This window comes from Adiantum capillus-veneris, chromosome 27 (genome assembly GCF_014529385.1).
Source record: "Adiantum capillus-veneris isolate H3 chromosome 27, ASM1452938v2, whole genome shotgun sequence".
Lineage (NCBI taxonomy): Eukaryota > Viridiplantae > Streptophyta > Polypodiopsida > Polypodiales > Pteridaceae > Adiantum > Adiantum capillus-veneris.
In genome coordinates, this window is record NC_140957.1 from 141,150,595 (window position 1) to 141,167,044 (window position 16,450).

At 42.1% G+C, this 16,450-nt stretch overlaps 1 protein-coding gene and 1 long non-coding RNA gene across 6 annotated transcripts; one reads left to right on the plus strand and one right to left on the minus strand.

Moving 5' to 3' along the window:
• Positions 1–1,820: 1,820 nt before the first annotated feature.
• On the plus strand, positions 1,821–16,120 carry LOC147422853 (uncharacterized). 2 transcript variants are annotated; one of them, XM_086502728.1, is made up of 13 exons: positions 1,821–2,654; positions 2,753–2,789; positions 3,059–3,080; positions 3,143–3,226; positions 3,315–3,384; positions 4,221–4,349; positions 4,801–5,076; positions 6,342–6,748; positions 6,877–6,976; positions 7,138–7,197; positions 7,303–7,389; positions 7,470–7,601; positions 15,609–16,120. In XM_086502728.1, exons 1-13 carry the CDS (start codon positions 2,436–2,438, stop codon positions 15,933–15,935), a joined length of 1,950 nt encoding a protein of 649 aa, XP_086358854.1. In that variant the 5' UTR covers positions 1,821–2,435; the 3' UTR covers positions 15,936–16,120. The 2 variants fall into 2 exon arrangements, with proteins under 2 accessions (XP_086358854.1, XP_086358853.1); XM_086502727.1 differs by having other exon boundaries at positions 2,653–2,789; positions 3,059–3,226; positions 4,212–4,349; positions 15,609–16,115.
• LOC147422854 (uncharacterized) lies at positions 4,329–7,569 on the minus strand. Of its 4 annotated transcripts, none has more exons than XR_015186757.1 (7): positions 7,436–7,569; positions 7,144–7,373; positions 5,237–6,543; positions 5,028–5,131; positions 4,862–4,930; positions 4,645–4,702; positions 4,329–4,493 (listed from the first exon to the last, which is right to left on the minus strand). It is a non-coding gene; the product is annotated as an uncharacterized LOC147422854 (long non-coding RNA). The 4 variants fall into 4 exon arrangements; XR_015186759.1 differs by having other exon boundaries at positions 4,804–4,930; XR_015186756.1 differs by having other exon boundaries at positions 4,329–4,702.
• Positions 16,121–16,450: the final 330 nt, after the last annotated feature.

Sequence of the window (16,450 nt, forward strand, 5' to 3'; positions counted from 1 at the left end):
GTCATGGCTCCCCACCAGCATGGCAGGAATTTGTAATTTTCTTATTATGCTAATATAATCTACTCACAATTGTGAGTTTTTCAAAAAAAAAATCTTACTTTCACTTTTTTTTCTGTCTTGCAAAACTCACAATGGTGAGTAGATTATATTATCATAACTAGTAAATTACAAATTCTTACCATGCTCTTACCAAACCATGGCATCTTTCAAAGATTCTAGATACAAGGGAGCCACCCCATGACAATGGACAAACCCATACCTTTACCCATGCAAGTCCTTCATTGTGACGCTCATGGTCCTCTTCCATTCATCCGAGTTCATTTGTTTCCCAATGGCAATGATCGCCCCTTGCTTTTTCTCGGATTATCTCAATGAACTTAACAGTTTCCAAAGATCCTTGCCTTCCAAATATATTTGAAGTAAAGCTATGGTTACTCGAGGCTTAGTTATCAATTATTTGAACAAATAACTAAGCCCCATTCTTTTTGCCATAAAGGGCGAGAGAAATTTTATATTAGGTAGAGAACAAAATTACATTGAACCGATGTACCTTCTAATGGTAACTTCGAGCTAATAGAGACTTTTACAAAATCTTTCATAAAATTACATTGGCTATTGTCGAGGACAAGGCTACATACAACTTCAATTTAATGACTTCTTTCTTATCTAGATTACACCTTCAGGGACTGCTACCCCCCGGGAAAGCACTTATGACTTCCTGCAAGTGGATAATTAGTCTTATCCCATGTTCAAACTGTCTCTTCAGCTTCTCTCCATCAGCTTTACAATCGTCAATCATTTTCTGCAAATGCAAATACCCCATTCTTTGTCACTCAAAAAAGAGCATTAAATGAATAAGTATGCCCACCCTTTGTATCTATGCTAATTTTGGCATAGTTGTGAGTTTAAGACATAACTAAGCCTCGTGTGACCATGTAAGAGGTTTAGTTATTCATTTAATGCTCTGTCTCAGCATAGTTGGCTTAGTTATGTATAACTGATAACTAAGCCTCGCATGACCAGTCTAACAAAATCTCACAATTTGTGTTGTAATGAGCATCACTTGGCTCTTGAACAACTTTCTTCCCCATAATAAATCATTCTTAAAGAATCTTATTTTTAACCTAAGAAGACCATATAGAGGAGTTGATAGAGAAAACGTGCAAATCTTTGAGCATCAAAAGTTTTACTATCACATTAAATGTAATATACCCTTTGTTTGCACTTTAGTCTTTTCATCACCATTTGATTACATACAATATGATTTTTTCTTCATTTTAGTGTTTTTAAAAAATGTCTTTATATTGGTGTTGATGTAAGGCATTAAAAATGTATAAAGAAGATCCTCTCCCTCTCTCTAATTGATAAAAATGAGGGTAAACTTAAAATTCTTTTGATTTTTAGGTCAAAATTTGAAGCTTTTGCCGATAATAACATTAAAACTTGTGTAAATTTCATGATTTTTTTGAAAGCAAACTCAAAATATAATTGAGATTTTACAATTTTAACCGATTAAAATACATTGAACTCCGATTTTTTTCCAATACTACCTCCCCCCCTCTCTCTCTCTCTCTCTCACACACACACACACACACACACTCTCTCTCTCTCTCACATACACACACATGCACGCACCATAGTATGTTCGAATTTTTTTAATAAAAATAGAGTAAAATTACAAAAAATACCAATTATTTTGTAAAAATTTTTCTTTGAATCTATCCAAAGAAAATTTTATATGTTTTTTAAAATGATTTTTCTCGAACTTTGATGTCACACACAATTTATTACAATTAAAAACATTGCCTTCTTGAAGCCACCTTAAAAACTTTACCTTTTTTACTCTACGTCTATTGCACCCCTTTGCAAATCTTTCCTGCTAAGCCGTAAATCATGGGGTACTCTTTGAAAAGTTGACGGGAAGAAGATTCTGATTGAAATAGACAGATCATAGATGCAACCGCCGATTTTCCTCCAAATGTGCGCACCCTCTTGTTGAAATGAGGAAATGAAATGGAAGCGGGGTGGCCACTGCCCACTGGTAGTTGGTGACTCCTTTGGTCCAATAGTTTTGGCAGTAAGCGCGTCGGTGCATGCGGCGGCACCGACCAACGTCATCATACGAACCGCCCTGACATGAGCAAGGATCTAAAGCCACCTGTGCAACCGAATGAGAGAGAGAGAGAGAGAGAGAGAGTGTCGGGTTTCTCGTCGACAAGTCGGAAAGGCAGACAGTAGACTCCACAGTGTGACAGTGTCCACACTTCTTCAGGACTCTGCAGTGCTGAAGAAGCCTTGAGCGGGCCCATGACTCAGCGGGATACCGCACTCGGCCCTAAAAGTCCGACCCGAGAATCTAGAATCGCTCCCAATCCAATACTGTAGCAGTGGCACTGGCAGTATCAGTAGCACTGTAGCAGCTAGCTCATTCGCAGATGCTTGGCGCAGCTCTCGCTCGCTCTCTCTCTCTCTCTCTCTCTCTCTCTCTGCTCGAGCCTCGGAGGGTAGGTGGAAGCGTGGAAATGAGAATACAATGCATCATCCTTGTCATCATCGGAGCCTGCCCTCCTTTCAATTTGCCGCCCCCTATTCTGACAAACACTGTCTTCCCTGGGCCCTGCTACAGCTATGCGGCTGCCTATGCCCTTACACTCGTGAGTCTATACCTCGGCCTCCTTTAATATCGCCCCACCATCATTATCATTCTGCTCTCGGCATTGCTGCAATTTTGCAAGTACGCTTCTGACAACAGAAGGAAAGGCCTCTGCTAAGTTCTCATCCTCCTACAGGCATTCTCTCTCTCTCTCTCTCTCTCTCTCTCTCTCTCTCTCCTCGTCTTCATCTTCATCGCACCTTCCTGCTTGAATAATGCAGCAGCAGGCTTCTCAAACACTTTTGTCTCTTCTTGACCTGCACATGTTTCAGGAATTTTGAGTTTGTGCGTATGTGTGCATGTGTGGCTCTGAAGCAACATTTTGAGCTGAAGAAATACGTTTTAGGCTTACAGAATCTGAATTTATGACATTGTATTTTTTCTCATGGACATTCTGTATTGCAGGCACAGCCCTTGGGAGGAAAGTGTGGACTGATCAATGAAAGGAGGCAAACCAAACACATCTTGGAATGACGTGTTTCCAGACAGCGATTCCTTCACCTACACAACGAAAAGGAGCATCCATGCCCACGCATCCAAAGATTTACTCACAGAACATCAGCATGCAGATAGGTGAGCAAAAATTTGATCGGTACTGGAGATTACATGTGATACCTAGTTTATATAGAGGTTCTGATTATTACATCTTTCAAAATGACAGCAATCCAAGAACAGCAGACACACCCAGTTCCTCAAGCCATTCTCTTAGCTACTCAAGATATGCAAGAGAGGTACAACAGTCTGCTTTTGGCTTAACTGATTACTGTCAATACCCAAATGCACAACCCCTATCCATCTCAAGTAAGAAACGGTCTTAGAAACTGTCATTGGATCCCTGCACTCAATGACTTGCACTGCCCACAAGCATGCTTTGTAATTCCGGCACAAAAGAGCAATTACTACTACTTTGCCTTGCTTGACAAAGTTGCTAGTATTGTTATCTCAGTCATAATTTGGTAAAAGCAATGCTCAAGAGAAACTCTCTTGTGGCCTTCTTGCACCTACAGATCTCAATTTTACAGTTGAGAAAATCCACAACGTTTCGAGGATAATCTTAATGAATTCGATGTGTTTTGAACCTCATGGAAAGTGTTTTTTATTGCAAGATTACACGTTCGTATTTAAATAGTCCCTAGATGAACCAATGGAAAATAGACATGTTAGTGGTCCACAAAAACACGCTTATCATGAAAACCCACACCAAAACATACATAAGATAGAGGTGTGCTTACTGAATTTCTGCTATGGCTCTATGCATGCAAGGAAGACCAAAATAAATCAATAAAGCAATAACAAGACCAAAAGTATACAACAGGAGTCACACTTCACTTCAAGCTCACACCCATCACATAGAGGCTTACGTTTCCCAAGTGTTCGCCAACCTAAAACCAAATCATAACCAATTCTATTGCGACTTACAGAAAATTAAGAAAAACAAAGTAGCTCAGTTTAAATACTGAATTCAATTCATCAAGTAAGAGGCTTGCAATTCCGGTCTTCCTGGAGCAGGAATAGCTCATACTGGTACAGGAAGGGATTGCTTACCGTTTTCTGATAGCCTATGCAGGTAGCTGGATTACAAGCCAGATTGGAGCATGATCATGATAAGAGAAAAGCTCTGAAAAGTGCTCGTGGTGGAGATTCTTCCGCCCCATCCAAGGATATCACACCTTTAAAAAGAGGTGTCTGCTTTCAGGTAAATTTTTCACCATCATGAAATCTACTTTTGAAGGTTTGTATAGCAGTAACGGCATTCTGAGTCCATTGGCACCTCCTGACACTGACCAAGTCAAAGCGATGTAGAGAGCTCCATAGATGTATGAAGCTCTGCGTAACGTCACTGTTAAAAAGTGTGTCAGTAGAAATACTTTACCACGCTTTCAATGTTGTTCAGGGGCAATCACAACAACAGAGTATGAGCCTAACCTCTGGCAAATTTCAAACACCTGGGTTTACTACAAACTCCACAGGCTATTAAAGCTCAGCATTACCTCACAGTTCATAAATTTGTCTCGAAAGTGTGTCCCTAACAATGCTTACAAGTTGATTCTGTGACAATGATCAGAAGATGCAACAAAGCAATACTCAAAACTAAGCATTTTAGCCTTTAAGCTCAGACAAATTTTGCATTGGCTCGGTTGATGCAGGACCTGGTAAAAGAAATTTCCATGCTTGAGCTTGAAATCAAGAATCTGGAGCAACACTTACTAGAGCTTTACCGGCAAGCTTTCAATCAAAAATCTGCATCATCACCATATTATAGCGAAATGCCACTACCTGTCCAATCAAAATTCATAAAAGGAGATCCATGCTATGTAGAGCGGCAAGCTACCCCTCAAGGGAGCTCATTATGGAAAAGATCAGCCAACAATACCTCAAAGGAGAAGCGTTCATCATACTCTCAGCCCATCTCACTTCCACAAGTAAGCAACAAGTTAAAGTACGAATGCATCTTGCATAAGTTCCCCATCTCATTCACTGCAAATGCATTTGTTCCTTATTCATCTTTATTGAATGTGCAGATCTTGTCACCCCTCTTAGAAGAGTGAGGAATTTTAAGGCCTCGATGAAAACTTTAAACACCTTGATTAGGCATATAATGTCTTTCAAAGGAAGACAGTCGGAGAATCAACTGCAACTGCTCAACAACTGACACAAAACTTAAGCCTACACAAACGAGACACGAAGTGATAAGGAAAAGCCTACACACATGAGACGTGAAGTAATAAGGAAAAGGACTCCCAAACTTTCTACGGCGCTCAGTCATAGGAAAAATCTATCAGTATTGGAAACCTGCCAAATCCATTCCAAATGAAACGATCAAGTTGCCATATAGGTAGACCTTAACTGCCTTGCCCATTTAAATAAGCATGAAGCAGTTTAACCAGCTGGTATAATACACATGAAATTGTCAATTATGAACTCTGAACTTCCAACCTGAAAGAAGTTCGACATTGTGGTTGAGTATATGATTGTAGTGATGAGTTTCATGCTACAAGTTCAAAAAACCATAACTGTGGTAGATATAATGCAGTGTTAAAACGAAGTACAAGACAATGCATAAAATCTGAACAATGAGACCATCCAGGATAACTACGGAAACCGTGGAGAATATGATGCAGACCATCGGTGTCTTTTTTCCAAACATCCTAGAAAGCAATTCTCAAAGACTCAATGAACTTTGCAAACCATCAAGTCATCATTTTATGAGCCTATGTTACCATCAAAAGCTTAGTATGTTACTTTGCAAACCATCAAGTCATCATTTTATGACCCTATGTTACCATTAAAAGCTTAGAACGTTGACACTAGTAAATGAGGCAAAAACTTGACTTCATTAAATAACAAAGGAACATAAACAGCATAAGCATCAAATAGGATCTACATAACTAATCTTGAAAATTATTTGCTCTGTTTCAGTATTTGACCTCCATCAACAACTAATCCCTCAGGTTATGCTTGTTTTCCAAATTTTACGTCTTCAAACAGGAGACTTTGACAACATTAGTTTCTCCAGTTCAAAGCTGCTTAAAGTAATTAAACAATGCTATAAGAGCTAGCTTCCCTTTTCTAGGCCAAAAAGAAATATCAACCTGAGAGTGTTATTCATGAACTTGTACCTTGCGAAGACAACATGACTAGCATTTGCATGATAACCTTTGCTTGTGTGGGTTGTGGTTAAGAACAGGGTACACCTTACTTACACAACTACAGCAAAAGCTTCGTACCTAAGAAACCAAGACAGCAAGTGGACTCTCTGACTGCCTACGACGCCAATGGATTGTCAGAAGACATTGTATTATGCATGGCTGCCATCTATCGCAGACTTGCAGAACCCCAAGTTGAAGCTGAAGTCTCTCCTTCGTCGTCATTCTCTACAAGCACATTCTCTGCAGCACAAGATTCCTCTACCTATGGCTTCTGGGCCTCACAACACAGTGAACAATCCTCACATACAGGGTCTAGCAATGACTTTGAATGGAGTAATATCCCTAGACATGCCGAGAAAGTAGATGTGCGTAATTTTGAAGTCAAGTCGATCTGCATAGATGATGAAAGACTGGCCTGCGTAGCTACAATGCTTCGCACATTTCAGTGAGTGCATGTGTGTGTTGAAGCAAGCATGCATGCACACACAATGGGGGTGTGTGTGTGTGTGTGTGTGTGTGTGTGTGTGTGTGAGGGTTGAATGTCACATGATAATAGCTCCTCTGTTGATGCAGATCTCTAGTGCAGCAACTAGAAAGCATTGACCCAGGCAAGCTGGGCCGTGAGCAAAAGTTAGCATTCTGGATCAATATACACAATGCTCTTATGATGCATGTATGTCAACAAAGGTTTGAAATGCTATGCATGTATGATGCGTGTGGCTACTACACAAAGAATTGCTTTCTGCTGCACTTTTCTACAAGCTAAAGATGCACTTCCTTGAAACTATATTTGATCGTGGATATGTTTAACCTATTGGAACTAAACAATTACAGGCGTACCTTGCATATGGGATACCAGGAAGTCAATCCAAGCGGGTTGCATTACTCCAGAAGGTGAGCGCATTGCAAACACAAAGACAATGTAGGCAAAGACACAAGCAACTTGTCATTGAAAATGCTGCACAGTGCATAAACATGAAGAAGTTTTCATGTTGACAGGCTGCCTACCGGATAGGAGCACATTCTCTGAATGCGCAAACCATACAACGGCATATCTTGCGGTGCAAGTCCTATCGACCAGCAAAAGTAAGGTTATAGCCTCCACTACAGCTTTGCGAAAGAGAAGATGAACCTAAAATCAGTCGCGTTGTGTGTTGGCTTTGCAGAGGCTGCACTCCATCGTTTCACCAGCAAGTCTGAAGAAGCTGACGGGAGCAGAACGACAGGCGTATGCAATCCAGCATCCGGAACCCCTCCTCTGCTTTGCTCTCTCCTGTGGCGCCCGCTCGGACCCCGCGGTAACCAGCGAGGGAGGGAGGGAGGGAGGGAGGGGATTCAAATGAATGCGTGTGTGTGCGCGCGCGCGCGCGTGTTTGTGTGTGTGTGTAGAAGTTTTAAGGTCGTAGGAAACTATCCCAAGAAACCTTAAAGATCTAGCGGACGAGGATAGTTGAACTCAAGAGTCAGACCTCTTTTAGTCGAGAGGGAAATGGCATAACCAATCTACCACACTTGGGTGATAGAAAAGTTATACCATTTTCCTCTTTTTATTAGCGCACACACACACACCCGAGTTTTAACGTCGCAAGAAACTATCCCGAGAGAGAGAGGAGACTTCAAAGGCCATCCGGCAAGTGTTGAGCTCAAGACATGTTAGAGCATGATCATGTGAGGCATAGTTATCCGCTATAGATAACTATGCCCAACGTATGCCCTACACAAACAATTGTGCCATCGTTGTGATCAAGCACAGCGAGAGTTGGTATGCATGCGCTTGGAGATTGGCATGGAAGCTTTTCCTTGGAGATGACATTTGGTGAGATAGAGGAGAGAGAGAGTACTTGTTGGTGATGGGTCGCGTCATGTTGTCCCCACGTATCACATAAACAAATTTTTTTATAGCAAAAGCTGCAACACGACCATCTTTCGTTAAGAGGCTCACCAGGACAATTGCGCAACTGTGAAAAAATTGGCATAGTCGCCAAAGCTCAAGTATAGTTCTACTATGCCAACCCTTAGCTATCGTGAGACCATGAGGCGGGCTCACTTATTCGACAAAATAGCTAAAAACTATGCCCCATGTGACCATTGCCTTAGTCGTGAGAGGGAGGGGGAGAGAGAGAGAAACACACCTACACGAGAGACTATGCGTACACAAACACCAGGTTCAATTTCATGTCACAGATTGTGGGTGATCACCATTGAATTGAGTTAGCTAGCTAGGGACAATGTCGTGATAAAAGCCCGCGGGCCCCTTTTTAGGATCAATCCTTCTCCCAAAAATGCCAGATTAGTTACAACAACAAGCCAAAGTCTCCTTGGTTATCACAATCAAGATGAAATGATGGTCGTCGGATCTCGCATACTAGCCTTGCTGACTGCAACGTGTTTAAATACCCCCCCCCCGGATGGGTACACCTCTCACCCATTTTTTCGTTACACATTTCTGCTAGCAATAGAACTATCGAAGGCTGCAATTTTTTTATTGCAAATATGCTCGCTCATCGCGCCTCATCTAAGCCGTCCACCACCCAAAATGACTAATGAGAGCTCGTGCTAGTGGTGTTACAATTGGCTCCTTTACCCTAGTTCCTCCAATGGGTCATGGGCATGGAATGAATGGACTTTTAAAACTCTGCTCTGCATCTGCACTCAAACTGTCAGGTACTTCTTTTTCCACCATATATGGCAGGCAAGGAACCACCTTATATTTGAGTGAGACCTTCATGTAGCAAGCTTCTCATATATTATACAAGAAACCAAAGTGATGATCTATACGCTCCGAAGCAGGCAAGATTCAAGAGACTGGTCTAGGGCTATCCAAGCCATGTTGTCAACTTGTGAGAAGTATTAGCCTAGATGAGAGGTAGTAGACATCCATTTTGTAATCTCCACCACCTCAAGGCTCATCCTGAGCTTGAGGTTGTTTTGTAAATTCTATGTTGTGCTTATTACAATCCACTCACAAATTGTGAGTTTTGCCAAAAAAAAAAACATGAACTACGGAAACGATGGGTCTATAGTTAAGAGTATAATTTCTAAACCTTTTTAGAAATGCCATTGGCATGTTGTTTCTAAAGGTGATGGTTGCGAACATGGGTAGCACCAGCACTAGTGCCTTCGAAGATAGTACACCAACCGAGCAAGCGAGAAGGTTGGGCTGCCAAAGTATGTGAGCACCTGCCAACAGGGCCACAATCCAGGTGCCATATGTGTGTGTGTGTGTGTGTGTGTGTGTGTGTGTGTGTGTGTGTGTGTGTGTGTGAGAGAGAGAGAGAGAGAGAGAGAGAGAGAGAGAGAGAGAGGTGGGTGGGTGGAGGGGCTCTTGTCCCCTCACAAGTCCATGGCGCAGCCTCATCAAGCCAAGAGCTTGCAGGCACAGAGAGAGAGAGAGAGAGAGAGAGAGAGAGAGACTTTGCCCTTGCACACTGAGTGTGTGTGTGTGTGTGTTTTTTTTGGGGGGGGGGGGGGGGGGGGATTTCTATTTTTTTAAATGGAAACTTTTCTTCTTTTGAATTTTTACAAATTGAAAGAAAACTCTCTGCCGATGTCTATGATTCTTCAGGAAAAATAAATAAAATCCATGATGTGGGTTATCACTTAATCAAAATCATCGATCGCAAAAACTAATCTCGGGGTAAATTGGGGTGCACCTTTGGGAGCCTACCCTCATGCAACTTGGATTTAAACCCACGCTATTGGGCTGTAAGCAACATGCCCATGCATCTTCTTGGTAATAATGGGAGTTCACAAGAGTATAAATTGAAAAAAGAAACTTATTGGAAAAAAACTACTCCCGATATTAGTTATTATCTTAGAGAGTAGTTCTTAAGTAAGATAAACAACCCCAATTGAGATGTTGTGGCAACCAAGATGTGAAGGTGGGAGTATGTGCTCCGTCCCTTCTAGAGAAAGGTGAAGATGATTAATTCGTTTATGATCATGTACATGTCCTTGCAACTGAAAAGAATCCTTGAAACCGATGAAAAGATTCATGTGGAAAAATAACACCAAAGATTCACTGCCTTGGTAGTGGGCCAAATGGGATATTGTTGCAGACACAAGGAGAAGGGCGGTATTGGATTCTCAACCTTTGTAATATATGTAGAGGCCCAATTTGTCAAATTTATGGTCTCAATTGCAAAACAAGACCAAGCATGGGCAATTATGGCACGGGACATGATTGACAAGGTGGTGAAGTTATTCTCTGAAGGTTATTCCTATGGAAGGTGCTATGAGGGCTATTCCGATCGGCACTAAGATATCAGCTAGAGGGATTCGCTCACCACATTACTTTTATCGAATTGTTTACCACCAAATTGCATTTTTTTACAACATACACTCTTATATACAGGGAGAATGAACATGGAGATCTAAGATCTTGCATCCCTTTCCATAGTGTCCATATGTTGGGTATGTCAGGCCTAAGGTAGGACTGGGGTGGGCATGGCCCAATCTACGCATGCTTTAGGGGGCTCCTAGAATAGGGACCAGGGATATATTTAGGCCAAGGTTGGGTGGAGATGAGCATGTCGTAGTTCCTCAGTCCTCATATTGGTATCAGAGCAAGGTGGAACAGGGCAACCATGGAGGAGGGGAGAAGCGGAGTGGAAGGCGTGGTGCATGAATTCTCTCTTTCTCTCTCACCCATATAAGGCTATGGCATTTTCAAAGGGAGGAAAACATGCAGGTTACCTCTCTTCTGCTACGTAGGAGGTCATGCTTAAAGAAGCTTACATGACGAGTTTCAACACACCGGTCGCGAGATCAAACCCTTAGGAAGGCTTGACCATGAAGCAAAAGAGGTGGAGTCGTCCATTACTTGCACAGGGGGGCAACGACAGGTGGCACCAAATCACATATGCAATTAGACTTCTTGAGAGTGCATGGATGTGAGCTACATTTTTCTTCACAGCAGCACATAGCCTTGTGGCCCCTAGGCGACGTGATCTTTCGTTTTCTACCTGCACTGCAATAGCGGCTTCCATTGCTATGGAGTGTTCACTTTAAGGTAATTTTGGGCGCCCAAGGGCAACCCAAGGGGCCCATCCCATGGGGTGGTCGAGCGATGGGCACGGACACACGAGGTGCTTGTGCATGGGGACAACATGTGGTGCTTTTTAAATTGCGATTGGTATGGTTACCAAGGAGGGCAAAACCTGCAAAATCTTTGTAAGCTCGAGAATTTCGAGAGTACGAACATGATCGTTCGGCAAGCAAATGGTATTAAAAAAAACCATGTATAGTCATGCAAAAAGCATGCAATGACCAGATACGTATGGCCAGAGCCATGTGATCACATTCATCCAACCTAAGCGGGACACGATCCAACTCACATGCTAGGCTATATAAGCAAGTTTCCATAGAGAGTTAAGCATAAGGCAGGTACATTAAGTAGCCATGGATTTGATTGCAATCATTATGGAGCATGTAATAAGAATTGAATAGGGAAGGACAAACCCAAATGGTCAACACGATTGACGGTAAGCAAGTATATTCTGTTTTAGTCAATGAGAGCTAGCTCAGTTGGTAGAGCAAGTGCCAAGAGCCCCTTGTGTCAAAGGTCTTGGGTTCAACCCACTTGACAGCTCGTATGACATGTAGCCCTTAGGGGTTGTTCCCCTAGTCCAAATGATGGATTGGCCACCCTAACCCGGCTGGGATGACTCACCTTAAGAGTCGGGTTGCCTCCACCTATGGGGGTTAGGTGTGTGTGTTGTAATTTCAAGTTCTACTCTCTCAAAAAAAAAAAGTATATTCTGTTTAACTTGATTTCAAGTTTGTTTTGCAAAGGTATGCCACGCTTAATGAACATAGCAAGGTTTTCCATGTGATCATGTTTGGCAAGGCTCCATACGAGGCCTCTCATGAGCAAGGCTTGCGTGGCAAGTTCAATTTTCTTTGCATGGACACAAGGTAGCACCCAAAGTCGGTCTACACGTTTGGAGCTCATTCTAAGTTGTGTCATGCAAAGATTCCTTTCTAGCATACCTTTGTTTGCCAAAGGAGACACGGGTGCTCGATAAAGCCGATGTGTTGCAAAGGCACTCGGCATGACCAACCATTTGTTACAATTCACAAAACCAACAACAATTTCTCTTTCTTCACCTCCGAGTTTTGAATATTTGCTAGAACATGGTTCCTAGGCAATACGTTTCTTCACTTAACTTGATCATGACAATGATCCATGGTGCAACACGGCTCTTACCTATCTACAACATTTTGTATACGCCAATGAGATCGGATATGAACTCCGATGCCACTATCGGTGATTCAAAAATCGGTAAGTACATTACATTAGAGTTTCAAATTTTGGACTTATTTTCTCTTGCATAATTTATTTTTTTTACAATGCCAACTTGACAAGCAAAGGTTCTTTGGCCAAAGCAAAGTTTGACAATTAGGTGATGTTGGATAGCTACGCTTCCAGAGCCTTTTCGTACAAACCCAAATCATGTTGAAGCACTTAATGCTCCACATCCTTCTAGCAGAGGTTATTCTCATATCAAAGGTGAGATAGTTTAGATAGTTTCATGCTAGTTCCCTTCAAGCTTAATGCATGTCCAAAGAGGCGCCAAAAGCTTATCGAGCACGACACTCTCTTTTCATTATGTTGGTGCTTCTTGGTGCTCCCTCGCTTCCTATTCTTTATTGATGGTTTCTTGCTGGGTTTTGAATGTGGAGCTCTATCGAGAGAAGTAGCCTAAAGATGTCAATTAAAAGTACACCCACATAAACCATGCTACCCTCCACTACCGGGAGCCTTTTTCTCAGTTATGATGGAGAAAAAGAACTATCCCTTGTCTAATTGAGTCCATTGAAATTAGTCAAAGGGTGTTTTGAAATATAGGTTTTAGGCTCATCTCACATCATGTGCTCATCTTTGAAAATCCTGTCATTGGGGAATGGTGATTGTTGGAGTTCTAGGACTTTGTGCATGAACGGGTTGTGGTGAGGGTGTCTGTGCAAATGTGATTTTAGGGTTTGCATCTAAAGGCACATTTACACAACAATGCTTATCTTTAGCCTTAGTAACATTTAAGATAGTCCTAAAACTTTGACATCAACAGTGCTCATCTATGTAGGTCTCCTCAATCTTTTTCGACCTCTTTAGTGAAGGTTTGAGTGAAAAAGAAAAGCAATGAAAGTCCCCCCCCCCCCCCCCCCCCCCCCCCCCCCTCTCTCTCTCTCTCTCTCTCTCTCTCTCTCTCTCTCTCTATATATATATATATATATATATATATATATATAGAGAGAGAGAGAGAGAGAGAGAGATTCGGATATTTAACCTTTCTGTTTGTGGGTTGTGCTCCGTCTTTCCATCGTCTTTAAAGTCACTGTGGATTGCATGCAACTCTTCGAAGACGGGTGGGGGGTGAAGCTAGCGAAGGAGGGGCCATGACTAGTGGACGATAGCAGGACGAGGAGGTCCATCGACGTGGTAGGTCGTGCACGCAGAAGGTTTTTTTGTCACTTATAGTGTTCTCAGTTGATAGATGGATGTAGTGAAGAAGCCATGTACTTTAATCCTTGTGCGGGAGATAGTTTCCTGATTTATCCGTGCATGTTGTAGGCCATGGCAGGTAGAGGTACCTGGCAAGGGGGATGGATAGAGGGTGGAGGCGTCTACCCATCGAGGGGGTTGAAGTCAAAGAGGGCTCGCCCATACACCCATTAAAACAACAATTTAAAAAAGGGCCGTCTAAAGTTTGAAGGCCCTTTCAAAATCTCATTGTGTGCCCATATGCCCTTAAAAATACGTTTCCAGTCGACTATGCAAAAAACTTTAGAGCACACCCTCACTTTTGACTTGTTAACCTTCTATAGCAAGTTGTAATGGCGTTTTTGAAATGTAGGGGGTGGTAGAAGGACCCCTAAAGCATCTCTCTCTCTCTCTCTCTCTCTCTCTCTCTCTCAGACATACAATGTGAAGGAGCAAGGTAAGGGTACAACAGATGTTGAGAGCAGATGGGGAAGGTCGCTTTGTGACCAGCAATTTGTAGGGCTACAGAGCATCGCGCTGCAAGAATGCAGTGAGCAAGATCATTAGATGGGGAGGTGTGTGTGAGGTCGCTCAAGGAGCATCAGACAACAAGGCTAATATAGAACAATGTGTTGCAAGGCTAATGTGAGCAAGAGCACTAGATGGGGAGGTAGTTGTGCACCTTGAGCTGTAGGGCAAGATGGAACGTCTTGGGAGAAGGGGGGAGTGGGGCAACAAAGTGCAGATGGGTCTGGAGGTGACTGACTTGCAGAGGACCACATGGAATTTTTTGTGGGAAAGGGAGGGGGGGGGGGGGGGTGGGTGGGAGGGAGGGAATACGCACAAAAATCTATCTCTGACTATGAAGGCGTAGACCGACAGAGAGTTGGTTGTATTTGGTTGAGCGGGAACGCGTAGAGAGAGGGAGAGTTGCTCTGTTTGAGTCCGATGCAAAAAGGCAGGGGGCGTTGCGTAGGCCGAATGATAGCGACAATTCATTTTCTTTTGCCTTTGGATTCCTAAATTCTAGGGGTATCTCAAAGACAAATTAATTGGCCTTTTAGGGGTGGACAGAGTAGGTGTTACCCATTTCGAAAAAAATACCGAGGCGAATAAAATATGATATTGCGCCGCCGCCGAAGCACGAAAAAAGGAAATTTTTTTTTGGGGGGGGGGGGGGGGGGGGGTTGGGGGTGGGGTTGGAGGTAGAGATTGCAACGAAGGAGGAGGCGGAGATAGCATCGAATGCGAAGCAAGGGGCAAAGACAAGGACCAAGTGGGTGCGCACGTGGACAGATTTGCAGTTGACGAGCAATGTGCTTTTTTTTATAATAATAACATTGAGGCTCACATCACGGATTTCACGGAGATGGGTTGGTCTAAGCGAGTCGTGGAATGAGTGATACTCAATAGGAGCTAGGTTCTAATACTCTGTGCCACTTTTGGAAGCTAACGGATTGACTAAGTTGGGATCAAAGATTTCGTGGAGGAATCTAAGTATTAAACAAATAAAAGGGAGAGCTTGCCAGTATGGTAAGTATGGTAGGTTATATGTTCAAACAATTATAAAAATTCCTTGATTTAAACGATTTTTACATACTTTCTTTGTGGTAGGTATGTATTCTAAAAGCTTAAATAAGTGTATATATATATATTGAGAGATTTGCGACTTGTACTCCTCTGTCAACAGTCCAGTAGAAACAATAATTGACCTAAAATTAGGCTTTGATGTTGCTTACCTTATCATGTTGCTTCTCATTAATCTATTTTCATGTTTATTCTTTTTGTTCACAATAAGACACTTTGTTATTGTGATTCCCAGGTGAGAATATACACATCCAAGTTCATCTACCAAGAACTAGAAGTTGCTAAGCATGATTTCTTAAGTGCCCATGTAAGCATCCATGTAGGGGGCAAAGTCTCTCTACCCAAAATTCTAGAAGCATTTGCAAGGGATGTGTCCATGAAGCCACACAACTTACTGAGGTGGGTTGCCAATAGTGTGAAGGATGAGGTTGTTGCATTCAAATTTCAATGCAACATTGATACAATGGCGGGCAAAGCTAACAAGAGCATTGAGTGGATGCAATATGATTTCACATTTCATTATGTGTTTGATATCTCTTTTGCAAGATTTGGTAGTATGTGATAGTAATACCAAACAAGCACCCATTAGGCCATAACGTTTTGTAGATATATCCTTTCAATGCTGAGTTTTTTTATTCTTTGTACCAATTTTTAAGCATGCCTCTCCCTCTCTCTCTCTCTCTCTCTCTCTCTCTCTCTCTCACTCTCACACACACACACACACACACACGTCGTTAAGAAAGCTCGGATTCTTTTGTTAACAATAAAGCTGAAAATAAACCGTACTTATCTATCAAAAACTGGAATAAAATTTGAAGCTCTTAATAGGTATCGTGTAGCACATAAGAAAAGCAAATATACTAAAATAGGGAGAAAACAAGTGAAAGAATCACGGGGGCTTTCTAAAATAATTAGAACGTGATAAAATCATTAGGTTGAGTTTAAGTAGAATCACTGTTCAAAGAAAGGTTTGCCTCAGCTTAGCCTTGAGCCGGTTGAAATTGGAGACTACCTGGTTGCAAACCATGGTAAAGAGAAGAAAAACTGGTGAAATATGTGAGAAAATAGTTCAAAAAT

Coding starts and splice junctions, on each gene's coding strand:
- LOC147422853 (XM_086502728.1), top strand. CDS start 2,436: ATGCTTGGCGCAGCTCTCGCTCGCTCTCTCTCTCTCTCTCTCTCTCTC. Junction 2,790..3,058: donor AAGTTCTCATCCTCCTACAG/GCATTCTCTCTC, acceptor TCTGTATTGCAG/GCACAGCCCTTGGGAGGAAA. Junction 3,227..3,314: donor GAACATCAGCATGCAGATAG/GTGAGCAAAAAT, acceptor TCAAAATGACAG/CAATCCAAGAACAGCAGACA.